The sequence below is a fragment of the Mesocricetus auratus genome, unplaced genomic scaffold (assembly GCF_017639785.1).
Source record: "Mesocricetus auratus isolate SY011 unplaced genomic scaffold, BCM_Maur_2.0 Super-Scaffold_100007, whole genome shotgun sequence".
In the NCBI taxonomy this organism is placed as follows: Eukaryota; Metazoa; Chordata; class Mammalia; order Rodentia; family Cricetidae; genus Mesocricetus; species Mesocricetus auratus.
Window position 1 is genome coordinate 41577364 of NW_024429191.1, and position 25725 is coordinate 41603088.

A 25725-nucleotide genomic window follows, 5' to 3' on the forward strand; every position below is an offset into this window, starting at 1 on the left:
AAATATTAGAACAGGGAAACTTTTAAGCAAACTAAGTAATTCCCAGTGACAATCATCAGCACCAGTTTCTTTAAACTGTATATTCATTCCAGAAATTTAGTGTTATGAAGTATTTTAAATTCAGTAACTACACTGAACATTTGAAGCCAACCCAAATTTTGTTTTAAGTAAGAATCCATCATCAAACTGCTCCATGAATAGTATGGTACATAAACACCACACTAGATGTCAGAAATGTGGGTTCTGTTTCTGCCCAATAGCAACAATTTCAGCAGATCACCTCTTTCTCAGTTATTTATGCTTTCAAATTTTTCAAATATAAAACAAGACTGGATCTATACATGGATATTCGTTCTAGAATTTTAAGAATTGTAAGCAATTTATTTTAACCAATTTATTTAATTTATTTTTGAGAGCACAACTAAAGGAAAGTTAACAGCAGTACGGAATTACACTGAAAATCTGCACAGACACACTGTTTTTGTTATGTCTCTGACTTTCAAATTCAAGTGGGTGGAGGGGACAGGTTGTATCTGAAGACTATCCAAGTAACTTTTTGGCCACAGGAACTCCTGGGGTAGTAAAAATGGCTGAAGAATAGAATAAATGTTCAAGAAAAAAAAAAACCAAGATCACAAAAATACCAAAATAAAAAAGATGATCCACAGAGTTACTGCTACACTGCAGTGGTTTTTCATAGTTTTTCAACTTTCCTAAGGAGACCTGATAGAGAAAGAACTGTCCTCTTCACTATCAAAATTACTTTTTGTATCCTCAAACACAAGAACAAAGTATCAATGCAGTGACAACTTAGTTACCTGAACCTATAATTCATTTAAACTAGAAGTTATTTAAATTAAAAGCTATTATTTATGCCTTTATAGCTTTTAACATAAAAATGCTTCTCACACTGGCTAAACAAGTTAATGACTGAAAATACAAGCCTCTGATCTTTTAATTTTCTTTCTTGAGTTTTTTCAAGACAGGGTTTCTCAGTGTAACAGTCCTGGCTATCCTCAAACTCACAGAGATCTGCCTGTCTCTGCCTCCCGAGTGCTGGAATTTAAAGGCATGAGCCATCACCACCCAGCTTCATTTTTTCTTTATATTGAAGAAAATACAACATTTTCAGTTCTCTATATATTTATTCATTTTTATTTCATGTGTGTGAGTGCTGTGCCCCACATGTGTGCCTGGTGCCCTTGGAGGTCAAGAGGGCATCAGATCCCCTTGAACTGGAGTTACAGGTAGCTGTATGCTGGCATGGGTGCTGGGAACCAAACCTGGGTATCCTACAAACACAAAAAGTACCTAAATTACAGCACTCAGAAGGCAGAGGTAGGAAGATCTCTGTGAGTTTGAAGCCAGCCTAGTCTACAAAGAGACTTCCAGAACAGGCTCCAAAGCTACACAGAGAAACCCTGTCTCAAAAAACAACAAAAAAAGTATGTATTATCTACTCCTCTTTTCCTCCTCTTCCTTCTTTTTTGAGACAGTCTCTCCTTTTCTGGCTAGAACTCACTATGTAGACCAATCTGGCCTCAAACTCAGAGAGCTGCGGCTAGTGTTAAGATTACCATGGCAGGCAATATATTTTTTTTCAAATTCATGGGAGAGAATCATAGCTATATAAATATTAGCAACAGGTAAATTCTGATGTTATAATGTGAATACATTTTTTCTAACTTCACCATGAGAGATTTGCAGATAAGCCATTACTATCTCACAGAAACACAATCCTTTTACCTATTTAAAGTAATTTTATAACTATTTTTTTTTGAAACAGGATGATGAATATTCCAGGTTGGCCTCAAACTCAATATAGAGCTAGCTACGGACAACCCTGAAGTTCTAATCTTCCGGTCTCCAACTCCTGAGTGGGCATGAGTCTGCTTTTATGTCATGCCGGGGAAATCAAACCTGGGGCTACATGCATGTTAGTGGAGCTCTCTACCAAATGGGCTGCAGCCCCAGTCCAATTTCATAACTATTAACTCAGTCTAGACTCACAACAACAAAACCTGTGAGGTCAGAGGTTTTTCCAATATTATAGATGAGGAAACTGTAGCACAGAAAGGTTGAACACGTTCTAAATGCCAGGGAAGGAATCATGATTCTTAGTATTACAATTTCTCAGGAGGAGTATTACAACATATGGCAAGTCTTTTCTAAAAGATAAATGTTTTGGTATGGCAAGTAATCACTTTCTAGATATATATAAACACAAACACACATATACATCACACTTTGATTTTCACTAACAGGTGCACTTAAGACAAAGCAACTGGAAGCTATAAATATTAAGATAAACTAAATGGCTACTGAATTTTAATAGAATAAGAAAATAAGATTTCACTCTAATAAGTTAGCTTTATTCTGTAATTCTTACTCATATCTAGATAAGTCAGAGACTGAGCCCAGGCAAATATGAGCTGGCTTATCCAATAAATGAGAGATTTATTAAAACATTTATTTCCCCAAAATATTAAAAATTACACAGTACTCCAGATACGATGGCGCAAGCTTGCAATCCCTGCACCAGTTACATGGAGAGTTCCAGGCCAGCAAGTCCTACAGACTTCAACGACCTCAAAACAAACTAAATTAACCGATTTAAAACATCAGCTCTCGGTTTGTCCACCAGACATTGCACGTGACTCAGAATCATCAGCTACTATTCATCAAGATACCCTTGAACGAATGAATGACTATGTGTGTGTGGGCATTTAAACCCCAGGCCTGTTGCTCTCTGCATACAGCCACTCTCAGCCTCCCAGGATTCTCACCAGGGTGCACACAAGGAATGCAAATTTCAAATACAACAGGACATAATCAGAGCAGCAAATCTGACGCAGGTGAATATACTAATCCCAAAGATTAAAACTACCCATAACGCTATTCTCCAACGTTAACTCTGTTGAACAGGCACGGTGGCACACAACCTGGCCAACACTTCTCATAATTATCATTTATTCCCATCCACTACTCCTTGTCATACATGACTATTCCTGATCCACACCAATTCTAAGAACGCAGTGTCCTTCCCGTTAAGGTTCCTTTCTCAATTAGTTTCTCAAATCCCGTCGCTGTCTCCCAAAAGAAGGGGTGCACTCTCCCACTTAGCGCAGAAAACACCAATAACAAACGGCAGGAGGCAGAGGGTGCTGCTCTTCGCATCTGCACCACTACCAACCCTTCGCCATTATACCTCAAGTGGGCCAGTTAGAAAGGTGAACTAGTTTGTTGTTCACACACTTGTCCACCGTTGTCACCCTCCTTAACCCCTTCCACACTCGCCAGACAGCTTCCAACTCTCCCTCAAGAGTGGGCCTAGGCGGGTCACCTGCGCCGGCCCCGCCCGGGGCCGTCCATCCGCGCACCCCCTCCTCCAGCCGTGCAGGCACCGCACGCCCCCTCCCCACAGGACAGATATCTCTGGCCGACCTCCGCTCACCTAAGGCCATTCTTCCCCCAAACTCTAGAAGCCTCCACTCGCCTAGCCTCAACTCCCTGCCGCGCCCGACTCGCCCCTTGGTGGCCGAGAGGAAGAGAACGGTGGTTCGCACGGGTCACAGCCCGGCGCACTCCGCAACGCCCCTGGCCCGCCCGAGAAGCCGCCTCCGGCACTGGAGCCCTAGAAGCCTTCGGAAGCTCCCGGGCGAGCAGGGCCCCGAGGCCGGGGCTGCAGGCGCCAGGCCTACTCACCGGGAGCTGGCGGAGCGTGGGAGCCGGCGCGCCCCACGGCCGGACGAGCGGGGCGCGGCCCCGGCGCGCGGCCCTCCGCCCGGCCCTCGCTCGGCGCGGCGAGCTGGGCGCTCACACCGGCCGCTGCCGCAGCTTCGCCACCTTAGCCGCCATCTTGCCTCAACCCCTCTCCCTCCCCCCCCTCAGGCCCCGCGGCCGCGCTAAGGCGGCTCCGACGCGGGCTCCTCCTCCTTCCGGAGGGTTGGGGAGACGACACCCTCCCCGGGCGGAGCGCCGTTCTTACCTCGGCCTCGCTTCCTGGGCCGGGGGTGCCGCGCCGGTTCCTTCCAAGTTGTCCCTCACACTCCTACCGGCTCCGGCAGCACTGCCTCGGGCCCGACCCGCCGCGGCAGCCATCGCGCACCCGGCCCGGAGCGCCACCGCGAGCCGGCCACTCCCGCGCGCCCGGGGCCTTCCCCCTCAGGCATGGGAAAGGACCCGGCGCCTGGCGCGAGGCTAGCCTTGCGACCCTTGCGCTCCGCCAAAGCGGCTGTACGCTCCTCGCCGAAGACAGAAAGCCGAGCCCACGTGGCTGGGATGCGCGTCAGTGTCGCACCGGGTCTTCCCCGGAATGGCGGGTTAGGCCTTCTCCGCGGCGCGGCTCCTTAGTCTACCTCTCAAAGAGAATTCAGGGGCCTCCTGACCGCACTCTCAGCCGTACCCTTCTGGTGAAATGACGTTTGCTCATAGCCGCTTACTTTTCCTCTATCAAAGCCGCCCTCTGAGGGGGGGAAAAAAGTGACCCGCTTCGGAAAACTTTTATCCGGATAACGGGCTGTTTACACGAAGTCTTGGGTCATAAGACGTGGGTTAGAAAACGAGTTGAAGCGAGAAGGGAACTCTTCCTACCAAATGTTGAAGTTTATTTGCAAAGGCTTCCGTTTTAGCCGGCGTGCTGTAGCACGCCTGACACACCAGCGCTGGAGGCAGAGGAGGAAGGAGGATCATTGCAAATTCGAGCCCAGCATGGTCTACATAGTGAGCTCAGAGGCACCCAAGGGTACCTACCACACAGCGAAACGCTACCTCAAGATAATTGCACGGTGCTTCCTTTTAAGCACACTGAACGGAAGAAGGCTACTAGACCTCACAGAGCTCGGGTTAGCCCTGAGACTGGAGCAGGGACAGGATTTTGCCATGGCTGTATACGAGATGAGGCGGCGCGGTGTGGGTGGAAGTTTCCACGGTAGACCACGAATCTCGCCGTTCTCCAGCCACAGGGCACTTGAGCACGGAACGCAGTTTCAGCGGGTTCAGTTTTCCCGCAGGAGCCCGAGTCCACCGCCGCCTTCCTTACTGCGCAGGCGCGGTGCCACTTACCCGGCATGGAAGTGGTGGGTCTCTTGTGTCTGCTGATGGCTGTCCTGACTTGGGGCTTCCTCCGGGTTCGGGACACGGCGGAACGAATGAGGTCTCCGGAGCAGGCAGGCCTGCCGGGAGCCGGAAGCCGAGCCCTTCTGGTGATCGCGCACCCGGACGATGAAGCCATGTTCTTTGCTCCCACGGTGCTAGGCTTGGCCCGCCTGGAGCAGCGGGTGTTCTTGCTCTGCTTCTCGGCAGGTAGGAGACCGTAAGAGGGTCGCTGGGAGCCGGGTTAGGAACTTTAACAGATCTCAGTTACTTCCTCTAGAAAGGTTTTCTGTCATAGATAGCTAAGTGAATATAGCGAAGGTCCTTTCTCTGTGCTCGTCACAGAATGACTACAGAAACAGCCGACTTCCCCGATAGGTTGCGGAACCCGGAGCGAATTCCACTCTTCCCCAGCTAAACTGAGGAGCAGAAAAGTGGTTGCTCATCGCTGGTTCCATTCAGTACTTGCGTGTTCCTTTGGGAACTGCGACTACGAGTGTTTTGTTTTTTAAGACATTCTCACTGCAGCCTAACTCCACCAGTGCTGGGATTACAGATGTGAGCCGATGGATGTGCCTGACCTTTTATCCTGAGAAACCATCTATTTACAGAAGGATCAAATATAATCGTGCACCAAACAATCTAAGCTTTGGTGTCTGCCCAACCCACCAAGTTTCTTTCCTAATAATAGCAAAAGACATTCCTAATGCTTTGAAATCCATTGTGCACTACAAAGATGCTTATGTCAGATTGGAGGAATTGCCCCAGAATAGATAGAAACTATTTAATTTTAAAGTTCATCTCCACCCAGCTTTCATTAAGAGAACTCTTCAAAACTAAGGCTTTCACTATGATACAAACCAAAACAAACAAAAAAATGACACTTAAATATGTCGATGACTTCGAACTGTTTACATACAGTTGGTGAATTTAAGATATGTCAAATTATACTTCAATAAAGTTGATTTTAAAAATCACCCATGACCTCTTTTCCCATGTGATTGTGTCATTCCAGTTCTTCATTTTTAAAAAACAGACTTTTCACAGAAATCGAATTTTACACATTGTTTCCCTTAGCACCACTTTGTATTAATACATATTTATGCTAGACCTTATTCTAGATCACCCTCATTAAGATTGATTTATGAAATTGGCTGAATTTGGGAGAATTACTGATTTTTAAACAGAGCTAATACAGATTAATTAAAGAAAAGTTGAGAACTCCCAAGGGGGTGGCTCCAAGGAAGGAATACCACCCCCCACAGGCTTTCCCTGTGTAGACCAGGCTGGCCTCGAACTCACAGAGATCCACCTGCTTCTGCCTCCCAAGTGCTGGGATTAAAGGCATGCGCCACCACTGCCTGGCCCAAAAATCTTTTTCTAATGGAAGATATAAGCATTCACTTAGCAATCAGTACTTCTATTGATGCCTTTAATTATTTCCTTATGAATCCATCTTGCCATTTTTTTAAATAATGTATTTAATTTTTATTTTATGTGCACTGGTGTGAGGATATCAGATCCCCTGGAACTGGAGTTACAGACAGTTGTGAGCTACCATGTGGGTGCTGGGAATTGAACACGGGCCCTCCGGAAAGGCAGCCAGTGCTCTTAACCACTGAGCCATCTCTCTAGCCCCTATCTTGCCATTTTAAATCTGTTATTGTTGTAATAATATTTAATATAGCATAGTGAAAATTGTAGCAATATAATGGAGAAAGCACAGTGGGCAGGAAGTCAAGAAGAACATTAATTCTCTTTTCAGAAGGTTTCCTTAAAGAAGGCTCCAAATAGGGTTTCTTTTGATCTGGGCTTCAAAAAGGAAGACCTTATACAGGGAACAGAGCTGATCCTTGTAGGCCATACTAAATAATTTGGTTAAGTCTTGCATTTGTGCAAATAGCTTATCCCAACTACATCCTCAGTTGGGGGAGAAGTGAGAAACAAGACAAAGAGTTTTATTTTGGCAATGGTGACTCAGTTAATTGTCCTCAGTCATCCTATAAGATGATACTATTATTTCTATTTTACAAATAGGCATTGAATCACCAAGACTTTAACATGAAAGAGCTAAGACCCTGTGGCTCCACTCCCCTCTAAACCATTACACCCAAGCTTCCCAGTTGCCTTGTGTGCCCTGTCAGTTGATAAAGCTGATTTCAAGAATCATTACTTCATCAAGCTTTTTTTTTTTTCTTTTTTGGTTTTTTGAGACAGGGTTTCTCTGTGTAGCTTTGGAGGCTGTCCTGGAACCTGCTCTGTAGACCAGGCTGGTCTCGAACTCACAGAGATCCACCTGCCTCAGCCTCATGAGTACTGGGATTAAAGGTGTGCGCCACCAATGCCCGTGCAAGCTATTTTTTTTAAAGTCTATTAGTTATTTATTTGTGAAGAGAAGGGCCTGCGTGCCATGGCCCACAGATAGTCTGCAGAATATAACCTGCAGGAGTCAGTTCCCTCCTTCCACCCTATGAGTCCCTGGGACTGAAATCAGGTCATCAGGCTTGACAGCAAGTGCCTTTACCCACTCAGCCATCTGTCTGGCCCCAAGCCACTGTTTAAGAAATTTTTTAAAGGAGAGGTGCTGGAGAGATGGCTCAGCAGTTAAGAGGGCTTACTGCTCTTTTTTTTTTTTTTTTTTTTTTTTTTTTTTGGTTTTTCGAGACAGGGTTTCTCTGTGGCTTTGGAGGCTGTCCTGGAACTCACTTGGTAGTCCAGGCTGGTCTCGAACTCACAGAGATCCGCCTGCCTCTGCCTCCCGAGTGCTGGGATTAAAGGCCTGCGCCACCAACGCCCGGAGGGCTTACTGCTCTTGTGAAGACCTGAGTTTGGTTCCCAGTAATGACTTCAGGAGGCTTACAACAACCTATTTCTCTAGCTCCAAAAGAGTCAACACCCTTCCCTGGCCTCTACGTGCACCTGAACTCGCATATATATGCCACCCCATGGCACACTAAAACAATTAAAACTAAAATTAAACCTGGGCATGATAGTGCACACTAGCACTTGGGAGGCAAAGACAGGCAGTTGAGTTCGAGGCCACCCTGGTCTACATAAGTGAATTCTAGGATAGCCAGGGTTACACAGAGAGACCATGTCTCAAAAAAAAAAAAAAAAAAAAAATTTAAAAAAATAAGTGTGATAGCACATTTTTAATGTCAGTACATGGGAAGCAGAACAGGTGGATTTCTGAGTTCAAGGCCAGCCTAGTTTACATAGAGGTTTCTAGAACAACCAGGGCTACATAAAAAGACCCTGCCTCAAAAACAAGTAAATAAGATAATAATAATCTGTCTGTTTTAGTTCATTCTGATAGCTATATGAAAATGGTTTGATAGATAGAAAAGACTGGAATCATGAAAGCCAACATTTCCCCTCTGGCTCACATGGGATTGTGTGTGTGTGTGTGTGTGTGTGTGTGTGTGTGTGTGTGTGTGTGTGTGTGTGTGTGTGTAGTTCTCCATACTCATAGAGATTCCCTGCCTCCTTCCCCGCCACCCACCTTTGAGATAGGGTTTATCTGTGTAACAGACCTGGCTGTCCTGGAACTAGCTTTGTAGACCAAAATGGCCTCAAACTCACAGAGATCCACCTCCCTCTGCCTCCTGAGTGCTGGTATTAAAGGCAAGCACCACCACCACCCAGCAGAAAAAAAGTTTTACTTATACAGTTGTTTTGTCTGTGCATGTGTCTGTGTACCACTGTGTGAGTGGTGCCCATGGAGGCCAGAAGAGGGCTTTAGATCCCCTGAAAGTGGAGTTACAGATGATTGTGAGCCTCCACCTGAGTGCTGGGAATTGAACCCAGATCCTATGGAAGAGCAGTAAGTGCTTTTAACAGCTGAGCCATTTCTTCAGTCCTGACATCTCTGTTTTAAGTACTGTAACTTTTAATGTTTTTTTATTTGTGGCAGGGGCGTGCAGACACCATGCCATGTGTGTGAAGATCAGAGTACAACCTTGTGGAAGGATTTTCTCCTTCCACTATTACGTGGATTCCAGGGTTCAAACAAGTCATCAGGCTCAGTGGCTTACTACTAAACCATCTCAGCAGCCAAATGACTGAAATTTATAGTGCTATTACCCAATATGATCAAACATCTGATTGCTGCTCAGGGTGTATTTTCTTGTTTTGACCTTTTTTGTTTTTTCTTCTAAATAAATAGGTTTTAGAATCAGGTTGGCCATATTCAAGAAAAAACTTCACTGGCATTTTCCCACTATTGGAATTTCACTGACTTAGTGTCAGAAGAGGACATATTTATAACATAAAGTCTTTCTGGCTATCATTTTATGATGTCTCATTTATATTGGCCTTCTTTCTATCTGTTAAGAGTCTTGTTTGGTTTTGGTTTCTGTGCTGGGCTTGAGCCCAGGGCGTTGAGCATACTTAGCATGTGTCCTACCACTGACCTACACCCCAGTCTTTTACTATTGCAATGTTATCCAGGCCAGCCTCAAACTTGTGATTTCTCTGCTTGTCTGCTTGGCCTCCCGAGTAGCAGGCACATACCACCATATGTGGCCGCAAGAGGATTACGTTTAGGTCTTCCATACATACTGAGATGGTGTTTATACAATTCTGTCCTTCAGTCTATTTCTCTTGCCTAGAGTTTCCTATTGCAAATGTCACAGTCTCTGTTGTAGTCTCATACTTGATATCTTCATTTATTCCTTTACTCAATTAAATAGACTTCCTAATAACTCCCAATTTCAGTATTTGTAGGTCTGATTCTGTTCTTTGTTCTTACAACTTACTCTGGGTTTATTTTTATATGTATGTGCACATGTGTCTTAAAACCATATTTGTGGTAACAGATTAATTGTTTACTTTTTCTTCTGTTTTTATATTTTCAAAACAGTTTCTCTCTGTAACAGCTCTGGCTGTCCTGGAACATACTCTGTAGACCAGGCTGGCCTCAAACTCACAAAGATCAGCCTGCCTCTGCCTCCCAAGTACTGGGATCAAAGGTGTGCGGCACCACCACCCTGCTTGGTTCATTTTTTTATTTTTAATTTTATTTTATTTTGGTTTTTCGAGACAAGGTTTCTCTGTATTGTTCTAGAGGCTGTCCTGGAGCTTGCTCTGTAGACCAGGCTGGCCTCAAACTCACAGAGATCCGCCTGCTGGGATTAAAGGTGTGCACCACCAACGCCCACAGTTCACTTTTTCTAATATTTATTTTGTATGTGTGGGTGGGTAGTATATGTGCACATGTATGTGCTTATATGCACATGCAGAGACCAGAGGAGAATATTGAGTATCATGTTTTATAACTCTGCTTCCTTCCTCTTGAGACAAGGTTTCTCACTGAACCTGGAGATAGGCTGGCAGCCACCAAGCCTCAGCAAACCCGTCTCCACCCCTCCAGAGCACTAGGGTTATAGGCATAGTGGCCATGTGGATTTCCTATGTGGGTGTAGGGATTCAAACCAAGGCCCTTGTGCTTGAGCAGCAAGCACTCATATCCACTGAGCCATCCCTCCTCCCCCCAGCCCCTAATGATCTAAGTCATTGCCTGCCTCAGATCACTCCAAATTTTTAGCTTGATTTTTTTTTCAGGCCAGAGAAGTAGTATGTTAAGGGTCCAATCCCAAGTGTCTCACATACAGACATAGCACAGTATCTCTAGTCCATGGTAATGAGAACCTCAGTTGAGAGCCTCCAAACTTTGCGTTGCAATCACCTTCAGATTTTCCTCTACTTGTATGTCTGGTTGCTAGGTGCTTAGCTAGCAATTTCTATTAGAACATTCACATATGATATATCCAAGACTTTCTGCTTCTTTACAACCTGGTGGCTGGGTTCCCAGGCAGGTGTTCTGAGAGAGAATCTAAAGATAGTCATGTTGTCTTTCATGACCAGCTTTAGAAATCCTGAAGTATCACTTCTGCTACATTTTCCTTGTTGAAGTTGTCACACGTCTCATCTGGGTCCAAGGAGAGAAGTAGATGCCATCTGCTGATAGGAAGCATCAAGCTCCTAGAAATTCATGCAAGCTAGAGATGTTGAGTCACTCACACCAAGGAAAGTTGAGTGGGAGTTAAAGAAATTTGGAGGGGGGTAATGTTTCTCTTAATTTGCCTTCTACTCAAACCAAGTCTGAGCACCTCAGTCTAGGATGGGCTTTTTGGTTTGGTTTGTTTCTTCATCCGATAAAGGTGACAGCTTCTAAAGGTCCTTTCTTTGTATAGACGTCCCCTTGTTTGCTGCTAAACTCTAAACCGGACTTCAGAGCAAGGCTGTGGGGATGCTCTGTAAGCGCCCTGGGTCTGTTATATAATCCCTCAGGATTGGTGCTATTTTTGTTTCCGGCCCTCAGCTGTAGCCCTTACTTTCCTGCTACGTCAGTCTTATATTCTCAAATGTGTTTGCCCTTTATCTCACGTGGTCAGATATGCTCAGAGTTTCATCAGACATCTGATTCACCATATTTCCTAAAATAAAGCTTGCTGGGCTATTTTAAATAATTCCTTTTTCGTCACTAACAAGTCTTCACAGTGTTTCTCCTTGAGAAGCATTTGAAATCAATCTCAAAGGAGTGGTCTAAACCACATTCGATGGCGCCTACCTGTAATCCAGGCCCTGAGTAGGTGGAAGGGTCAGTAGTTCAAGGTTATCTTGACACGTGGTGACTTCAGACCAGCCTGGGTTACATAAAATCTTCTTTCTAAGGGGTGAGGGAAGGAGAGAAAGTGACAGTTTAGCCTGTTCTTCTAACTCAATGCATTTGAAGTTTCTTTTTTAAAGAATCCTAAGTATTGATTATATTATGATTAAGAATGGATTGGGAGCCAGGCGTTGGTGGCACACGCCTTTAATCCCAGCACTCTCTGTGAGTTCCAGGACAGCCTCCAAAACAATACAGAGAAACCCTGTCTGGGGAAGAAAAAAAAAAAAAAAAGAATGGATTGGGCGTGGAAGGATAGCTTAGCTTATCGATTAAGTGTATTTGCTGCTCTTACAGAGAATTCATGTTCAATTCTCAGCACCCACACAACAGCTCACAACTCTGTAACTCCAGTTCCAGAGGATTTGACACCCCCACACCAATGCACATTAAATAAATTGTGCTTTTAAAATGTGAGCAGGAGAAACTTGAGACTGTGATTCCAAGGGCTGGGGAGGTGGTCAGATGTGGGTAAGTACATGAGCCTGAGTTCAGATCCCCAGCAGTCACATAAAAGCTGGGCACACATCTATATACTCAGCACAGAGGTGATGTCTGGGAACAAGAAAGGAAGATTCCCTAGAGCTCCTTGGTCAGCCAGCCTAGCCCTCAGGGAGCTCTGGGTTCAGTGAGAAAACCGGCCTCAAAAGAAAATAAGATGGAGCATGATAGAGGAAGACATTCATCATCAGCCTCCTCATACAATCACACATGAACACATGCATGTACAACACACACACATTACAATCCACTGGCAATACTTACAATATTTGCTAATGTCTAAATACATAGATTTTTTTTCTTTCAAGTTTAAGCTGTGTTCCATGACTTTTCCTGGAGAGACATAACTATTGACCCCAGACTAACAAATCAAAGAGATGATTCTTCCAAGTCTAGGTGATGAGCCAGTGACTTTACTGAGGTTACTTATAGAGGCATAGATAACTCAAAGGCAAATACATCACCAAAAAGTCCCTTCCCAGAAAAAGTAACTGCTTTCAGACTTGTAGCTCCTATGTGCTGGGGGCTAGAGAGGGGTGCCTGGGCACAGGATGGTATGCAGCTAGGGATAGGAAGGCAGGCATAGCACTAGACTCTCAAGCGAGGGTTTCATGACATTCCCTGCCTTTTGCAGGGAATGTTAACATGGCCATGTTACCTCCATGGAACACAGCTTACCTCCAACCTAATTTTCATTACTGCTTTGCTTATTTTGTTGCCATGACTGGATGTAGGTCACAACCTCAGCCTCTGCTCTATGATGGCCTACAGAGAGACATATCAGGCCCAAGAGGAAATAGTTTCATTACAACAAGCTGATATGGTTATGATCCTAGCAACCAGACTACAGAGCTGCCCAGTGCCTAACAGAAAGAAATCCCCCTTCATAAGCACTTGTGCTGATGGGTTGAGTACTAGATCATTTATTAGAATTAAATATTTTTATGTGTATGAATAAGTTTTCCTACATGTATGTTAGTGTTCCACATGCATATCTGATGCCCACAGAGGTCAGAAGAGAGCACCAAATCTCCTGGAACTGGAGTTACCGGCAGTTATAAGGTACCATGTGGGTGCTGGAAACTGGACCCAGGTAATCTACAAGAGTGGTTAAATGCTCTTAACCACTAAGCCGTCTCTCCAGCTCCTTATTAGAAGTTTATGCATTAAAAATGATTACTTACCTTTTCCTTATAACTATAATTACCTTAGAAATTATATGCCAGATAATCCTATATACAGCCCCTATTTTATTTTTTTAGCATTTACTTGGTGTGTGTGTGTGTGTGTGTGTGTGTGTGTGTGTGTGTGTGTGTGTGTGTGACAAAATCCTTAGAGGTCAGACAACTTGCGAAAGTCAGTTCTCTCCATCCACCATGTGGGACCTATGACCAAACTCAAGTTGTCAGGCTACAGTAGATGCCTTTACCCACTGAGCCATCTCACTAGCCCCACAGCCCTATTTTAAAGCTACACTGTGTATAAATAAGTGCTTGTTAAAATGCTGTTGTTAAGCCAGGTAGGTGCATGCTGGTAATCCAGCAGTTGGGAGGTGGTAGCAGGAAGACCAGGAAATCACGCCCATCCTTGACTGCATACCTAGTTCAAGGGCAGCCTGGACTACATGATACCTTATCTCCGAAAGACAGGCATACAGTCAGAAAGAAGAGAAAGAGAGGAAGGGAGGGAGCAAGAGAAAGAAAGAAAATGCTGGTGTTAGCTGGGATATATATATACCCAGCTACTTGGAAGACTGAAGCTGGAGGGATCACTTGGGGCCAGGAGTTAGGGCAGTCTGGGCAGAATAGGAACAGCTGTCTCAAAAAGAATTATTGGGCTAGTAAGGTGTCTCAGCAGGTAAGAGCACCAGTAGCCAAGCCTTACAAGCTGAGTTTAGATCCCCAAGATTCAAATGGTGGAAGGAAGGGACAGGCTCCCAAAAGTTGTCCTCTAACCTGCATGTGCATGCTGTGCATGCATGCACACACACAAACACAAATGTAAGTTCATAATGGGAATATTGCTGTCTTGCTGGTTATTTACTTAGTTGGGGTGGTTTGTTGTTACATTTTTACAGTACTGAAAACTGAGTCTAGTATCTTGCTACTGAGCTATATCACCAGCTGAGTAGATTTGGGGAAGTAGTTTTGTGTCTGTGCAGTAGGTGTGTGCTTGTTTGGTTTTGCATTGATACACAGTCTCAGATAACCCAGGCTGGCCTCAACCCAAGATGTAGCTGAAGCTGGCCCCAAGCTTCTGATCCTTCTGCCTCCACCTCCCAAGGCCCGGGGGTCAGCCCCAGGGCATCATGCTTGCTAGCTAAGCATTCTACCAAACGAGCCAGATCCCCAGCCCCTGAATTAGATTTATAAGTGTAAAACTGGAAGACTTGATTACACTATAGAAAGCTACAAAGAAAATGCTAACGAAGTATTGAAGAAAAGACCATTGCAGAGAGCAAAGAGAAGTTCTACAGTGCAACCTTTGGGAATAGTGAAAAGCCACTTACAAATATGGCTGGGGATAATGTTGTGTATAGCAGTGCTTCCTGGCCTTAGCTGAGTGGATGTATACTGGGTGCTTCCTATTAGGGGTTGGAGAGATGGTTCAACGGTTAAGAGCAGTTGCTGCTCTAGGAATCTGACACCTCTTCTGGCCTCTTCAGGCATTGGGCAAACCCACACACACGTATACACAGTTTTTAAAAATGTATAATTGTTCTACCAAATTTAAAGGCATATTTTTTATTTCATAATAACTCAAGATTTTAAAATTTTTTATCACATGTATTTATTTAGTGCATGTATGTATGTGTATGGGCCTGTGCGTGCAATATGGAGGTTAAAGGACTCTATTATCTCCTTCTACCCTGAGTCTTGATCATTTGGCTGGACATGAAGTTCCTTTACCTGCTGAGCCATATCACCAACCCCTAGAAGAGTTGTATTGAGTGAAACACTGGTTTCTGTTTTCAATGTTTCTTTCATTTGTGTCATAAATATTAATTATATAAAACTCACTATTTTGAAAATTCTTAAATGTTCAGTTCAGCAGTAACAAGTATCTTTACTAGATTTTGTAACCATCACCCCTATTTCATCATTCCAAAGAGAAACTCTGTAACCCATTAAGCAATAACTCCTCATTCCTTCCTTCCTCTAGCTTCTGTGACTACAGTTGTACTTTATGTTTCTGTGGATTTGCCTGCTAAGGTGCCTTATTTTGTTTCGGTTTGGTTTGGTTTTTCAAGATGGTGTTTCTCTGTGTAGCTTTGGAGCCTGTCTCCCAAGTGCTGGGATTAAAGGCATGAGCCACCACCATCCAGCTATTAGATGCCTTATATAAATAGAATCATTCAGTCATCATCATTTTATACATGACTTCTTTTTTTTTTTTTTTTTTTTTTTTTTGCTTTTTAGGAGACAGGGTTTCTCTGTATTGTTTTGGAGGCTGTCGGTCCAGCCCAGCCTTGAATTCACAGAGATCCGCCTGCCTCTGCCTCCCGAGTGCTGGGATTAAAGGCGTGCGCCACCACCGCCCAGCTATACATGACTTCTATTGCCTTAATATTTGTAAAAGTTCATCAATATCATACATAGCATGTCTCAGAACATTGTTTTTTTGGTTTTGGTTTTAAAGATTTATTAATTTATTACATATACACTGTTCTGCCTACATGCCAGAAGAGGGCACCAGACTGAATTGTAGATGGTTGTGAGCCACCATGTGGTTGCTGGGAATCAAACTCAGAACCCCTGGAAGAGTAGTCAGTACTCTTAACCTCTGAGCCATCTCTCCAGCCCTGGTTTGTGTTTTTTTTTTTTTCTTTTTTTCTTTTTTTTTTTTTTTTTTTTTTGGTTTTGTTTTGTATCAGTATCTATCTCACCATGAAGCCGAGGCTGGTTTTAAATGCAGTATGTGGCTCAGGAGCCTCAAATTCACAATCCCCCTGTCTTAGCTTCCAGAGTACTCGAATCATGGCCTATACCACCATGCCCATGTACTTTATTCCTTTTTGGTAGGTGAGGCAGGAATTAGTACTCAGCCACTGAGATGTATCCCAGCCCCATTTCGTTTGTTTTTCATGGCTGAATAATGTTTTTGTTCTGTGTAAGTATCTTTTTTTTTTTATTCATTCCTCGGTTGATGCTGCTCTCTTGGATTTTTGTACTCTGGCTGTTGTATTATTATTTGTAAGGCTACATAAGAGAAATATTTATGGGAACTATGGTACATATGTTGGGAAACTAAAGAATATCTATAAACTTTTCTGGTAATGATGGGTCACTAGTTACTAAACCCTTTTAAATGGATATGCCAGTTGTGTAGGTAGACACCTTTAATCCCAGAACTTAGGTGTCAGAGACAACTGGATCTCAATCAGCCTGGTCTACATAGGAAGTTCCAGGACAGCCAGAGCTACATGATAGAGAGACCCTATCTCAATAAATTAAAATAAAAGAGGATGTTTTCTGTCTTAGTTAGAGGTTAGGGTAACTAATGCTGTGATGAGAAATACCACAACTAAAAGCAACTTGGGAGGAAAGAGTTTATTTCACTCACACTTCCATATAACAGTTCATCAAAAACAGAGAGGGTAGGAACTCAAATAGGACAGGAACCTGGAGGCAGGAGCTGATGCAGAGATCATAGAGGAGTGCTGCCTACTGGCTTGCACCCACTGACTTGCCAGACTGTTTTCTTATAGACCTTAGGACCACCAACCCAGGGATAGCATCACCCACAATGGGCGAGAACTTCCCCATCAATAACTAATAAAGAAAATGCCCTACAGGCTTGCCTGCAACCCAATTTTGTAGAGGCATTTTCTTTTCCTTTTTTTTTAACTTTTATTGATTCTTTGTGGGTTTCGCATCATGTATTCCAATTCCACTTATCTTCCCATCCCCTTGCATCAGCCCTCTGCCCTTGTAACCTCCCCGCCCCCAATCAAAACCAAATGTAAAAGAAAAAATAAAACAAAGAAATAAAGCAAATAAAAAAGAAGAATCTTGCCTTGGAAGCTGTAGCATGGTTTGTTAAGTTATACTGTTTACCCTTTAGTCCATTCAACTTTGTTTGTTTGTTTTGAGACAGGGTTACTCTGTGTAACTGCCCTGACTATCCTGGAACTGACTCTGTAAATTAGGCTGGCATTGAACTCACAGAGCTCTACCTGCCTCTGTCTCCCGAGTGCTGGGATTAAAGGCATGTGCCACCACCTCCCAGCTTAACCCATTCATCTTTACTTGCAAGTGTTCATTGCCTTGAGTCATTGGTCTGGTTCCAGGCCTCTGGTTTCTACTACACTCTAATAATGGGCTCTCACTGGGACTCCTCTTAGATTTCCTGTTGTTGTTCTGTGTCATGGAGATCCTATTGTTTTGGATTTGTAGGTTTGTCCCCTTCACATACTCCAGCAGTTCATAAATTCAATGGATGTTGGGGTCAGCAAACTCATAGGCCTGGTTCTGAGCCCGGGTGGTAGCTGGGTGGTCAGCTGCCCCAACTGCTCACCCAGTGCAGCCTGCAGCAAGGAGCAGAGCCAGTTCTCCTGCTCTCAGGTCCTCAGATCCAGGTCACTCACATCACCACGATCAGCTGTACTATTTTGTCCAAAGGTACAAGGCACTGTCTCCGATTGCTGTGGGGGGCATTTGAGTGGCGAGAGGTCAGCTCACCTGCATCCCTAACAACAGGGTCGGCTCTAGTGTGCTGCCCAGACAGGGAGGGTCAGGGCTGGCTCTCCTACTCTCGTGACCCCTAGGCTAACTCTCTCACCTGCTGCAGGAGGTAATGGGTAAACCAGGGAGAGCATCTTTCTGTTGCCCGTGATGGAGGCATTTTCTTCATTGTGGTTCCCTTTTCTTAAATGACTTTGTCTTGTGTCAAGTCAACATAAAACCAGCCAGCACATTTTCCTAAATGGTACCTAAACATTTTCTTGTAATACTCAAGAGAGGCACCTTATCCTTTAAATAAGTTTTAGCTATCTGAAGACTATTTTATGAGTCTATAAAGGTGACGCTGGCACTCAAACCCAGTACCTCACACATGTTAGGTACAACATAGCACAGATAGATGATAGACAGACAGATAGATCGGTAGATAGATAGATCAGTAGATAGATATATGTGTGTATCCATGCATACATAAATAGATGCATAGGCATTGTAAGTGGTGGTGCTAAAATGTATGCTGCTGGTCATCTGCTATTAGGGTTACCTTACCATTGAATGCTCTATTTTCTTCAACTTCTTATCACCATCATGGCTTTTTCAGACAGTTTAAATCCCCTAGGGAACAAGATAGGATAAGAATGAGTGAGCAGACAGGCCTCCACTGACAAAGTATGGCCATCTGTTTCCTCAGGAAATTACTACAATCAAGGAGAAATTCGAAAGAAAGAACTTTTGCAAAGCTGTGATGTTTTGGGGATTCCACCTTCCCATGTAACGATTATCGACAACAGGTAATTTGTCCTTTCATAATGTAGAAACCCATTGGCAATAAAAATGCATTGGTACACTAAAAAGTCACAAACCCCCATGTGAGTGTAAATACTTCTTATTTGAAAAGTCTGCTGTTACTTTTGTTGTTGTTTAGCTGGTTGATTTTTCAGACAGGGTCACATGTATCCCTGGCTGGCCTTGAACACCCTGTGTAACTAAGGGTGATCTTGAACTTCTGATCTAGCTGCCTCAGACCCCTGAAGTTGGGGTTACAGGTATGCACTGTATAAATCAAACCCAGGACTTTGCACATGCTATGGGTGTTCTATCAACCCAGCTACAGCCCCAGCCTCCAGAACCTCCTGTGAGCTTCCTGTCCCAGGCCTGGAAGCAGCAATTCCTCCAAGGCTTGGTTTTTCTTAGCAGGAAAAAGTATAGATACCTTTACCTGCACAATAGTAGCATTCATTTCTACAGTGTCATTATTTCTCATTTGGTAATGGGCAGAACTAGGACATCTGTGCTCTAAGGGATGGAAGAATCAGGAATGTATACCAATGATTGCAATAAAATGCATTTCAGGCTTTTTGCAAATGATTTTTTTCTCCTACACTGACCATCTTGCTTCCCAATAACACAAACATAATTACTCATTTTCTTTTTTAATATTGTTAAGAGGTTGCCAGGTGGTGGTGGCCCACACCTTTACTCCCAGTACTTGGGAGGCAGAAGCAGGTGGATCTCTTGTGAGTGAGTTTCAGGACAACCAGGGCTACAAAGAGAAACCCTGTCTTGAAAAACTAAAAAAACAGCCAGGCGTTGGTGGCACACGCCTTTAATCCCAGCACTCGAGAGGCAGAGGTAGGTGGATCTCTTGAGTTCGAGGCAAGTCTGGTCTACAGAGAGAGTTCCAGGACAGCCTCCAAAACAATACAGAGAAATCCTGTCTTGGAAAAAAAAAAAAAGTAAGAAAGAAAGAAAAGAAAAAAAGATCACTTATCAGTTTGCCCACGCACTGGGGTTTGTGGTTGGGGTTTATTTATTTACTTTTGAGGTAAGGTCTCACCATGTAGCCCTGGCTATCTTAGAACTTGATATATGTACCAGACTGGCTTTGAAATCACAGAAATCCACCTGCTTCTGCCTCCCTAGTATAGGGATTAAAGACACACGTGTGCTCCCGTGTCTGATTCCTATATAGTAATTTTTCAAATGTTTCTTAAAATATTTTGCCTCTAGGACGGTTAAGGTAGGAATATTGCAATGAGTTCAAGGTCAGTCTAGAACAACAGAATGACAGAATGAGACCCTATTTCAAAAAACAAAAGTTTAAATGGGTCAGGGGGTGAAGGTACCTGCTGTTAAACTGGATATACTGAGTTCAATCCCCTAAGACCGATATGGTAGAAAGAAGGAACTGATTCCTGTATATTGCCCTGTGACACAAACATACACAAAAATAAGTATAAATTTTTAGAGATTTAAATTGTATTTATATATATTTACATATATATAAACATGTGTGTTCAATATTTGCTTTGCTATCTTTTTGTTACATTTATTTTGTGTGTGTGTGCTGTGCTATGCTGTGTATGGTGTACATCAGAGGACAATTTGTGGGGGTTAGAGAACAGTTTGTGGGAATCCTATGGAACTCACATATCATCAGGTTTGGTGGCAAGTATCATCACCCTCTAAGCTGTCTTGCTGGCCCTGTTGTGCTATTTGTAGAGAACTGAGTGGTAGATAAAGGGATTGTGTCTCTTTTAGAATCTCTATCTCACTGTTTCTCAATGCTCACTGTCCAGGAGTTAACCCTAGTTTAGTGCTACAAGGCAGATCCAACAAATGTCTAAGGTGAACTGGTGACTTCACAAACACTGCTGACTTCACACCGAGGAGGAAAATATGACTCACTTGTCTAAGAAGTGCTTCCTCTTGTATAGATTCTGGATATTCGCATCAAGGAGCAGTGAAGACTGCCAAGTAATGAGATCTCCAGTCTGCACACCAGGAAGGGTCCTTCATCCTTATCACTTGTTTATCTTTGTTTTCTCATCTTCCCAACAAACTTGATCTCAGTTTGTTTGGGGTTGGGGTGGAGGCAGCTTGTTTCTTGATCATAGAAGATTAGAACCTGAATATTATTGGATGAGGGAAGGGTGTGACTGCTGTAGACACAGGAGGGAAATAGATAACAAATGAATGTTTAGTCTGCTGGGATTGTTTTAGATAGTTTGAGCTGGAGGATCTCTCCCACGCAAAGTCAACCAGAGACAAAATGAGTCCAGGGTAGCTCAGTAGCATCATCAGCTCTTCAGTGGTTGCGAAGATTTTACCATAAAGATACCATAATTAGGCCAGGCATGGTGGCACACGCCTTCAATCCCAGCACTCTGGAGGCAGAGGTAAGAGGATCTCTGTAAATTCAAGGACAGCCTGGACTACAGAGTGAGTTCCAGGACAACCAGGGCCACACAGAGGGAAAAAAAACCAACCATGATCAACTGAGCATGGTGGTGCATACCTATAATACCAACTGAGCAGAGAGAATCATGATTTTAAAGCCATAACAAAATACCACAGACAAATGACTTAAGCAACAGAAATGTACTCCCCCTGCCCCCAGTTATTCATACTAGAAGTATGGAGGTTAATTCCTAGTGACGGTCCTCTTCTTTACAGATGGCCACCTTCTCGTGTGGAGCAGGCAGGTGGGACCTCACCCTTGTGACCTCGTTTAACCTGATTTATCTAAGAGGCATGTCCAAATATAGTCACCCTGGGGGATAGTGCTTTAGATTAGTATGAATGAGGGAAAGTGCAGATTAGTCCATAGAAATATACAAACCTCTTAGCTTTTCATTTAATCAGACTCTGTAAATATATCACAGAGGAAAATGAAGGGACAAGGGTCAGAAGGAAGTTTCATAGAGGACCTGTAACCTATGATGGTAATAAGTAGATATAAAACCCTTACTGTTGGTGCCAAAAAAACATACTCAGTACATGATCTTGCTTAATCCTGAAGTTGATCCAATTATTTTCCATTTTACAGATAAAAATTTGAGATGGTGAGGTTGAGTCATTTGCTCAAGGTTACTCGGCTGCCAGGCTGAAGGGCTGGCATTTGCACTGAGGCCATCTGGCTGCAGAGTATAAGCTCCAAGCAATGTATTTCCAGGCTACTCTGTACTTTCAAAGTATGAAGTACATACTCCTGGCTACATCTTTTCAAAGGCCATATCACTTAATTTGTAGGCTAATTCTATGAGACAGCTTTTATTATCTTTCTTTGTTTTGTTGCACATAAAGAAATGAGAGCTCCACTCGGGAGGCAGAGGCAGGCGGATCTCTGTGAGTTCGAGGCCAGCCTGATCTACAGAGAGAGTTCCAGGACATCCAGAGCTATACAGAGAAACTCTGTCTCAAACAAACAACAAAACACACACACAGAGGAACGGCAATCCTTAAAACACAAAAAAAAAATCCCCACAGCAATGGCAGTTCTAGGTAGGGCTCAAAGACAGAAAGGGAGATGAGCTAGTGAACTAGACCCTGCCTTTGAGAGAAGTAGGCCACTGCTGTGTCAGTGTCTCAAAGCCCATCATAGGTCTAAAGGGCTTTGTGTGTGGTCAGCTGTTTGTTCTTGCAGCTCTGAGCGTCAGTGCTTGATTTCAGGGATGCACTTAGCCAAAAGAGCACACCCAGATAAACCCTTTGTGGGGAAAACTGTTTTCAAGGAAAGAGTGTACTGGCTAGGTTTGTTAACGTGGCACAAATCAGAGTCATTTGGAGAGAGGGAACATCAGCTGAGGAATTGCCTCCATCAGACTGGCCTGTGGAGATATGTGTGGGGTATTTTCTTCTTTTTTGGAGGGAGCATTTTCTTTTTTTAATAAATTTTATTTAAATTAGAAACAATCTTATTTTACATATCAATCCCAGTTCCCTCATTTTCCCATTCCCCCCACCAACCACCCATCCCATTCCCCATCTATTCCCCAGGGAGGGTGAGGCCTTCCATGAGGGATCATCAAAGTCTGTCATATCATTTGGAGCAGGGCCTGGGCCCTCCCTCATGTGTCTAGGCTAAGAGATTATCCCTCTTTGTGGAATGGGCTCCCAAAGTCCACTCGTGTACTAGAGATAAATAATGATCCACTACCAGAGGCCCCATAGATTGCCTAGGCCTCCTAGCTGACACCCACATTCAGGGGGCCTGGTTTGGTTCTATGTTGGTTCCCCAGCTCTCAGACTGGGGTCCATGAGTTCTCACTTGCTCAGGTCAGCTGATTCTGTGGGTTTTCCCAGTGCGGTCTTGACCCATTTGATCCTCACTCCTCCCTCTCTGAAACTGGATTCCAGGAGTTTGGCTCAGTGCTTGGCTGTGGATCTCTACTTCTGCTTCCATCAGCTACTGGATTAAGGCTCTAGGATGGCATATAAAGTGGTCATAATCTCATTGTAGGGGAAGGGCAGTTAAAGTAGCCTCTCCACTGTTGTTTAGATCCTTAGTTGGGGTCATCCTTGTGGATCTCTGTACAGTTCCCCAGTGCCAGGTTTCTCTTTAAACCTATAGTGGCTCCCTGTAGTGATGTGTCTCTTTTCTTGCTCTCCTCTATTCCTCTCCTCACTCAATCTTTCTGATCCCTCGTGTTGTCCTCCCCCCTCCTCCTCTCCCCTCCTCTTTCTTCTACCTCCTTTCCCCCTCCCCCCATGCTCCCAATTTATTCAGGGTGTGGTGGAGCATTTTCCTAATGATTGATGTGAGTCTGTGGGTGATGCCAGGTCAGGTGGTCTGGGTGCTATAAGGCAAGCCAAGCAAGCCATTGCGAGCAAGCCAGTAAGCAGTACTCCCATGGCCTCTGCCTCGGCTCCTCCTCCAGGGTGCTGTTTGAGTTCCTTGGCTTTCCTCAATGATGGACTATGACCTGTAACCAAATAAACCCTTTCCTCCTGTAACATGCTTTGGGTCATGTTTTCTCGTAGCAACAGAGGGCAGAAGGAATTATCTTAGTCATTAGAGAACTAAATGATTACTTACTCAGCTCTCTTAAAGATAGGTTTTGCTAATTTAATGAGTCATATAATATTAAAATGCATGTTTTGAGATGGGCCCAAGTATGCACACCTATAATTCCAGCAATTAGGAGGCAGAGGCAAGAGGAGTTTAAATTCCCAGTTTATACTATGGTTCAAGGCTAGCCTGGGCTACATAGGGAAACTATGTGTCAAAAACAGAAAGAGAGCGAGGCATACCTTTAAATCTCAGCACTCATAGGGCAGAAGTAGAGGTATACAGATCTCTGTGAGTTTGAGGCCAGCCTAGTCTACATAGTGAGTTCCAGCACAGCCAGAGCTATGTAGTAAAAGAGTATGTCTCAAAGTAGACATACACACATAGAAAGAAAAAGCAGTTCCATAGATGTTATTAAATGTTCAGAATGAGAAAAGCACCATGCTACATTTTTAATAATTTGTTTATTTTTATTTCATGTGCATTCATATTTTGCCTGCATGTATGTCTGTCAAAGTGTCAGATCCCCTAAAACTGGAGTTATAATCTGCCATGTGGGTGCTGGGAATTGAACCTGGGTCCTCTGGAAGAGCAAGCAGTGCTCCTAACAGCTGAGCCATCTGTCCAGCCCCCCCCCATGCTACATTTTGAAGAAAAAGAAAAACAAGTTAAAGTACAAGATATGAAAATAGGTGTTGAGGGTTATGAGGCAGTCACTGAGCCTGCATTGGTCGGCTGTTCACTGAGCATGCGTAAGTCAACTGAACCCTAAAGCCCTCATCATTTTCCTCAATTAAAATGTGAATCTGTAACTTACCAGTTGTTTTTAACCTTCTAGAAAGTTCTAAAGGAGTGTCCAGTATTTTCCCCCTGTTTTCTGCCTATTTGCTTGCTTTGTCTGTGGTGTGGGATGAAACCCAGGGTTTCATGCATGCTAGGCAAGTGCCCTTCCAGAGTCCTATCCTCAAGCCCTGCGAGTACTGTTCCAAATCTTTCCTTTTTTTTTTTTTTTTTTTTTTTTGGTTTTACGAGACAGGGTTTCTCTGTTTTGTTTTGGAGGCTCTCGGTCCAGCCCCACCTCGAACTCACAGAGATCCGCCTGCCTCTGCCTCCCGAGTGCTGGGATTAAAGGTGTGCGCCACCACCGCCCGGCAGTTCCAAATCTTTCTAAGGGGTCAGCACTGAAACACTTCATCTTTCTCAATGCCTGTCTTAACAGAGGCAAGGCATTAAAAAGCCTATGGCTGCCGGGCGTTGGTGGCGCACGCCTTTAATCCCAGCACTCGGGAGGCAGAGGCAGGCGGATCTCTGTGAGTTCGAGGCCGGGCTGGACCAATAGCCTCCAAAACAATACAGAGAAACCCTGTCTCATAAAAACCAAAAAAAAAAAAAAAAGCCTATGGCTTTAATAATTTACCTGAACAAGGAAATATAATCTTCTGTCCACTAAGGAGCATGAATTAGACTGCCTTGCTAGCACTGCCTGGAACTGTTTCCCAATAAATCCATACAGATCACATAGTGAAAGAGAAACCAGGAGACACAGAATTGCTGGGCTGTTTGTTGTTGAATAACACACACACACACTCACACACACACACACACACACTCCTTCTATTCCAGAACCTTCCTCCTTCAGTAGGAAACCAAAAGAGAATATACTTATCCCCTCTTATTGTGTAAGATAAAATAAAACCTGAAGTTCTTTTCTCCAAATGCACACAGGCCCTGGGCTGAGATTCAAAGGCACAGTTTCAGCACTGCTGGCAAAACAGGGCGGGGCTCCTGGCTGCCAAAGAAAGCAAAGGACAGAATGTTTCCTAGAAAAGAAACCAGGGAAGGACACCAAAGTGGACCTCCTGATAGGGAGGAACCATGTGAGCACACAAGCTGCTTTCATATTTCTTTAAACCTAGGTTATTCCAAGGACCAAAGAGAAACTGGGCCTCCAAGAACATGATTAGGGGAGTCAGTACAAAAGAATAAGG

General features: G+C 43.9%; 2 protein-coding genes across 3 annotated transcripts in view; one reads left to right on the forward strand and one right to left on the reverse strand.

Moving 5' to 3' along the window:
- Positions 1 to 3787, reverse strand: part of Ncor1 (nuclear receptor corepressor 1) — a 149663-nt gene extending 145876 nt beyond the window's left edge. Inside the window, 1 exon segment of the mRNA XM_040748823.1 lies at positions 3706 to 3787. The gene's annotated coding sequence lies outside the window, so the exon portion shown is untranslated.
- A 220-nt stretch (positions 3788 to 4007) lies between these two features.
- Positions 4008 to 25725, forward strand: part of Pigl (phosphatidylinositol glycan anchor biosynthesis class L) — a 59796-nt gene continuing 38078 nt past the window's right edge. Inside the window, exons 1-2 of one of the 2 annotated variants that reach the window (XM_040748834.1) lie at positions 4008 to 5304; positions 18638 to 18737. In XM_040748834.1, coding sequence (XP_040604768.1) covers positions 5070 to 5304; positions 18638 to 18737 — 335 coding nt within the window. In that variant the 5' untranslated portion in view covers positions 4008 to 5069. The remainder of the gene's footprint in view (positions 5305 to 18637; positions 18738 to 25725) is intronic. The other variant, XM_040748833.1, reaches the window with a different exon arrangement.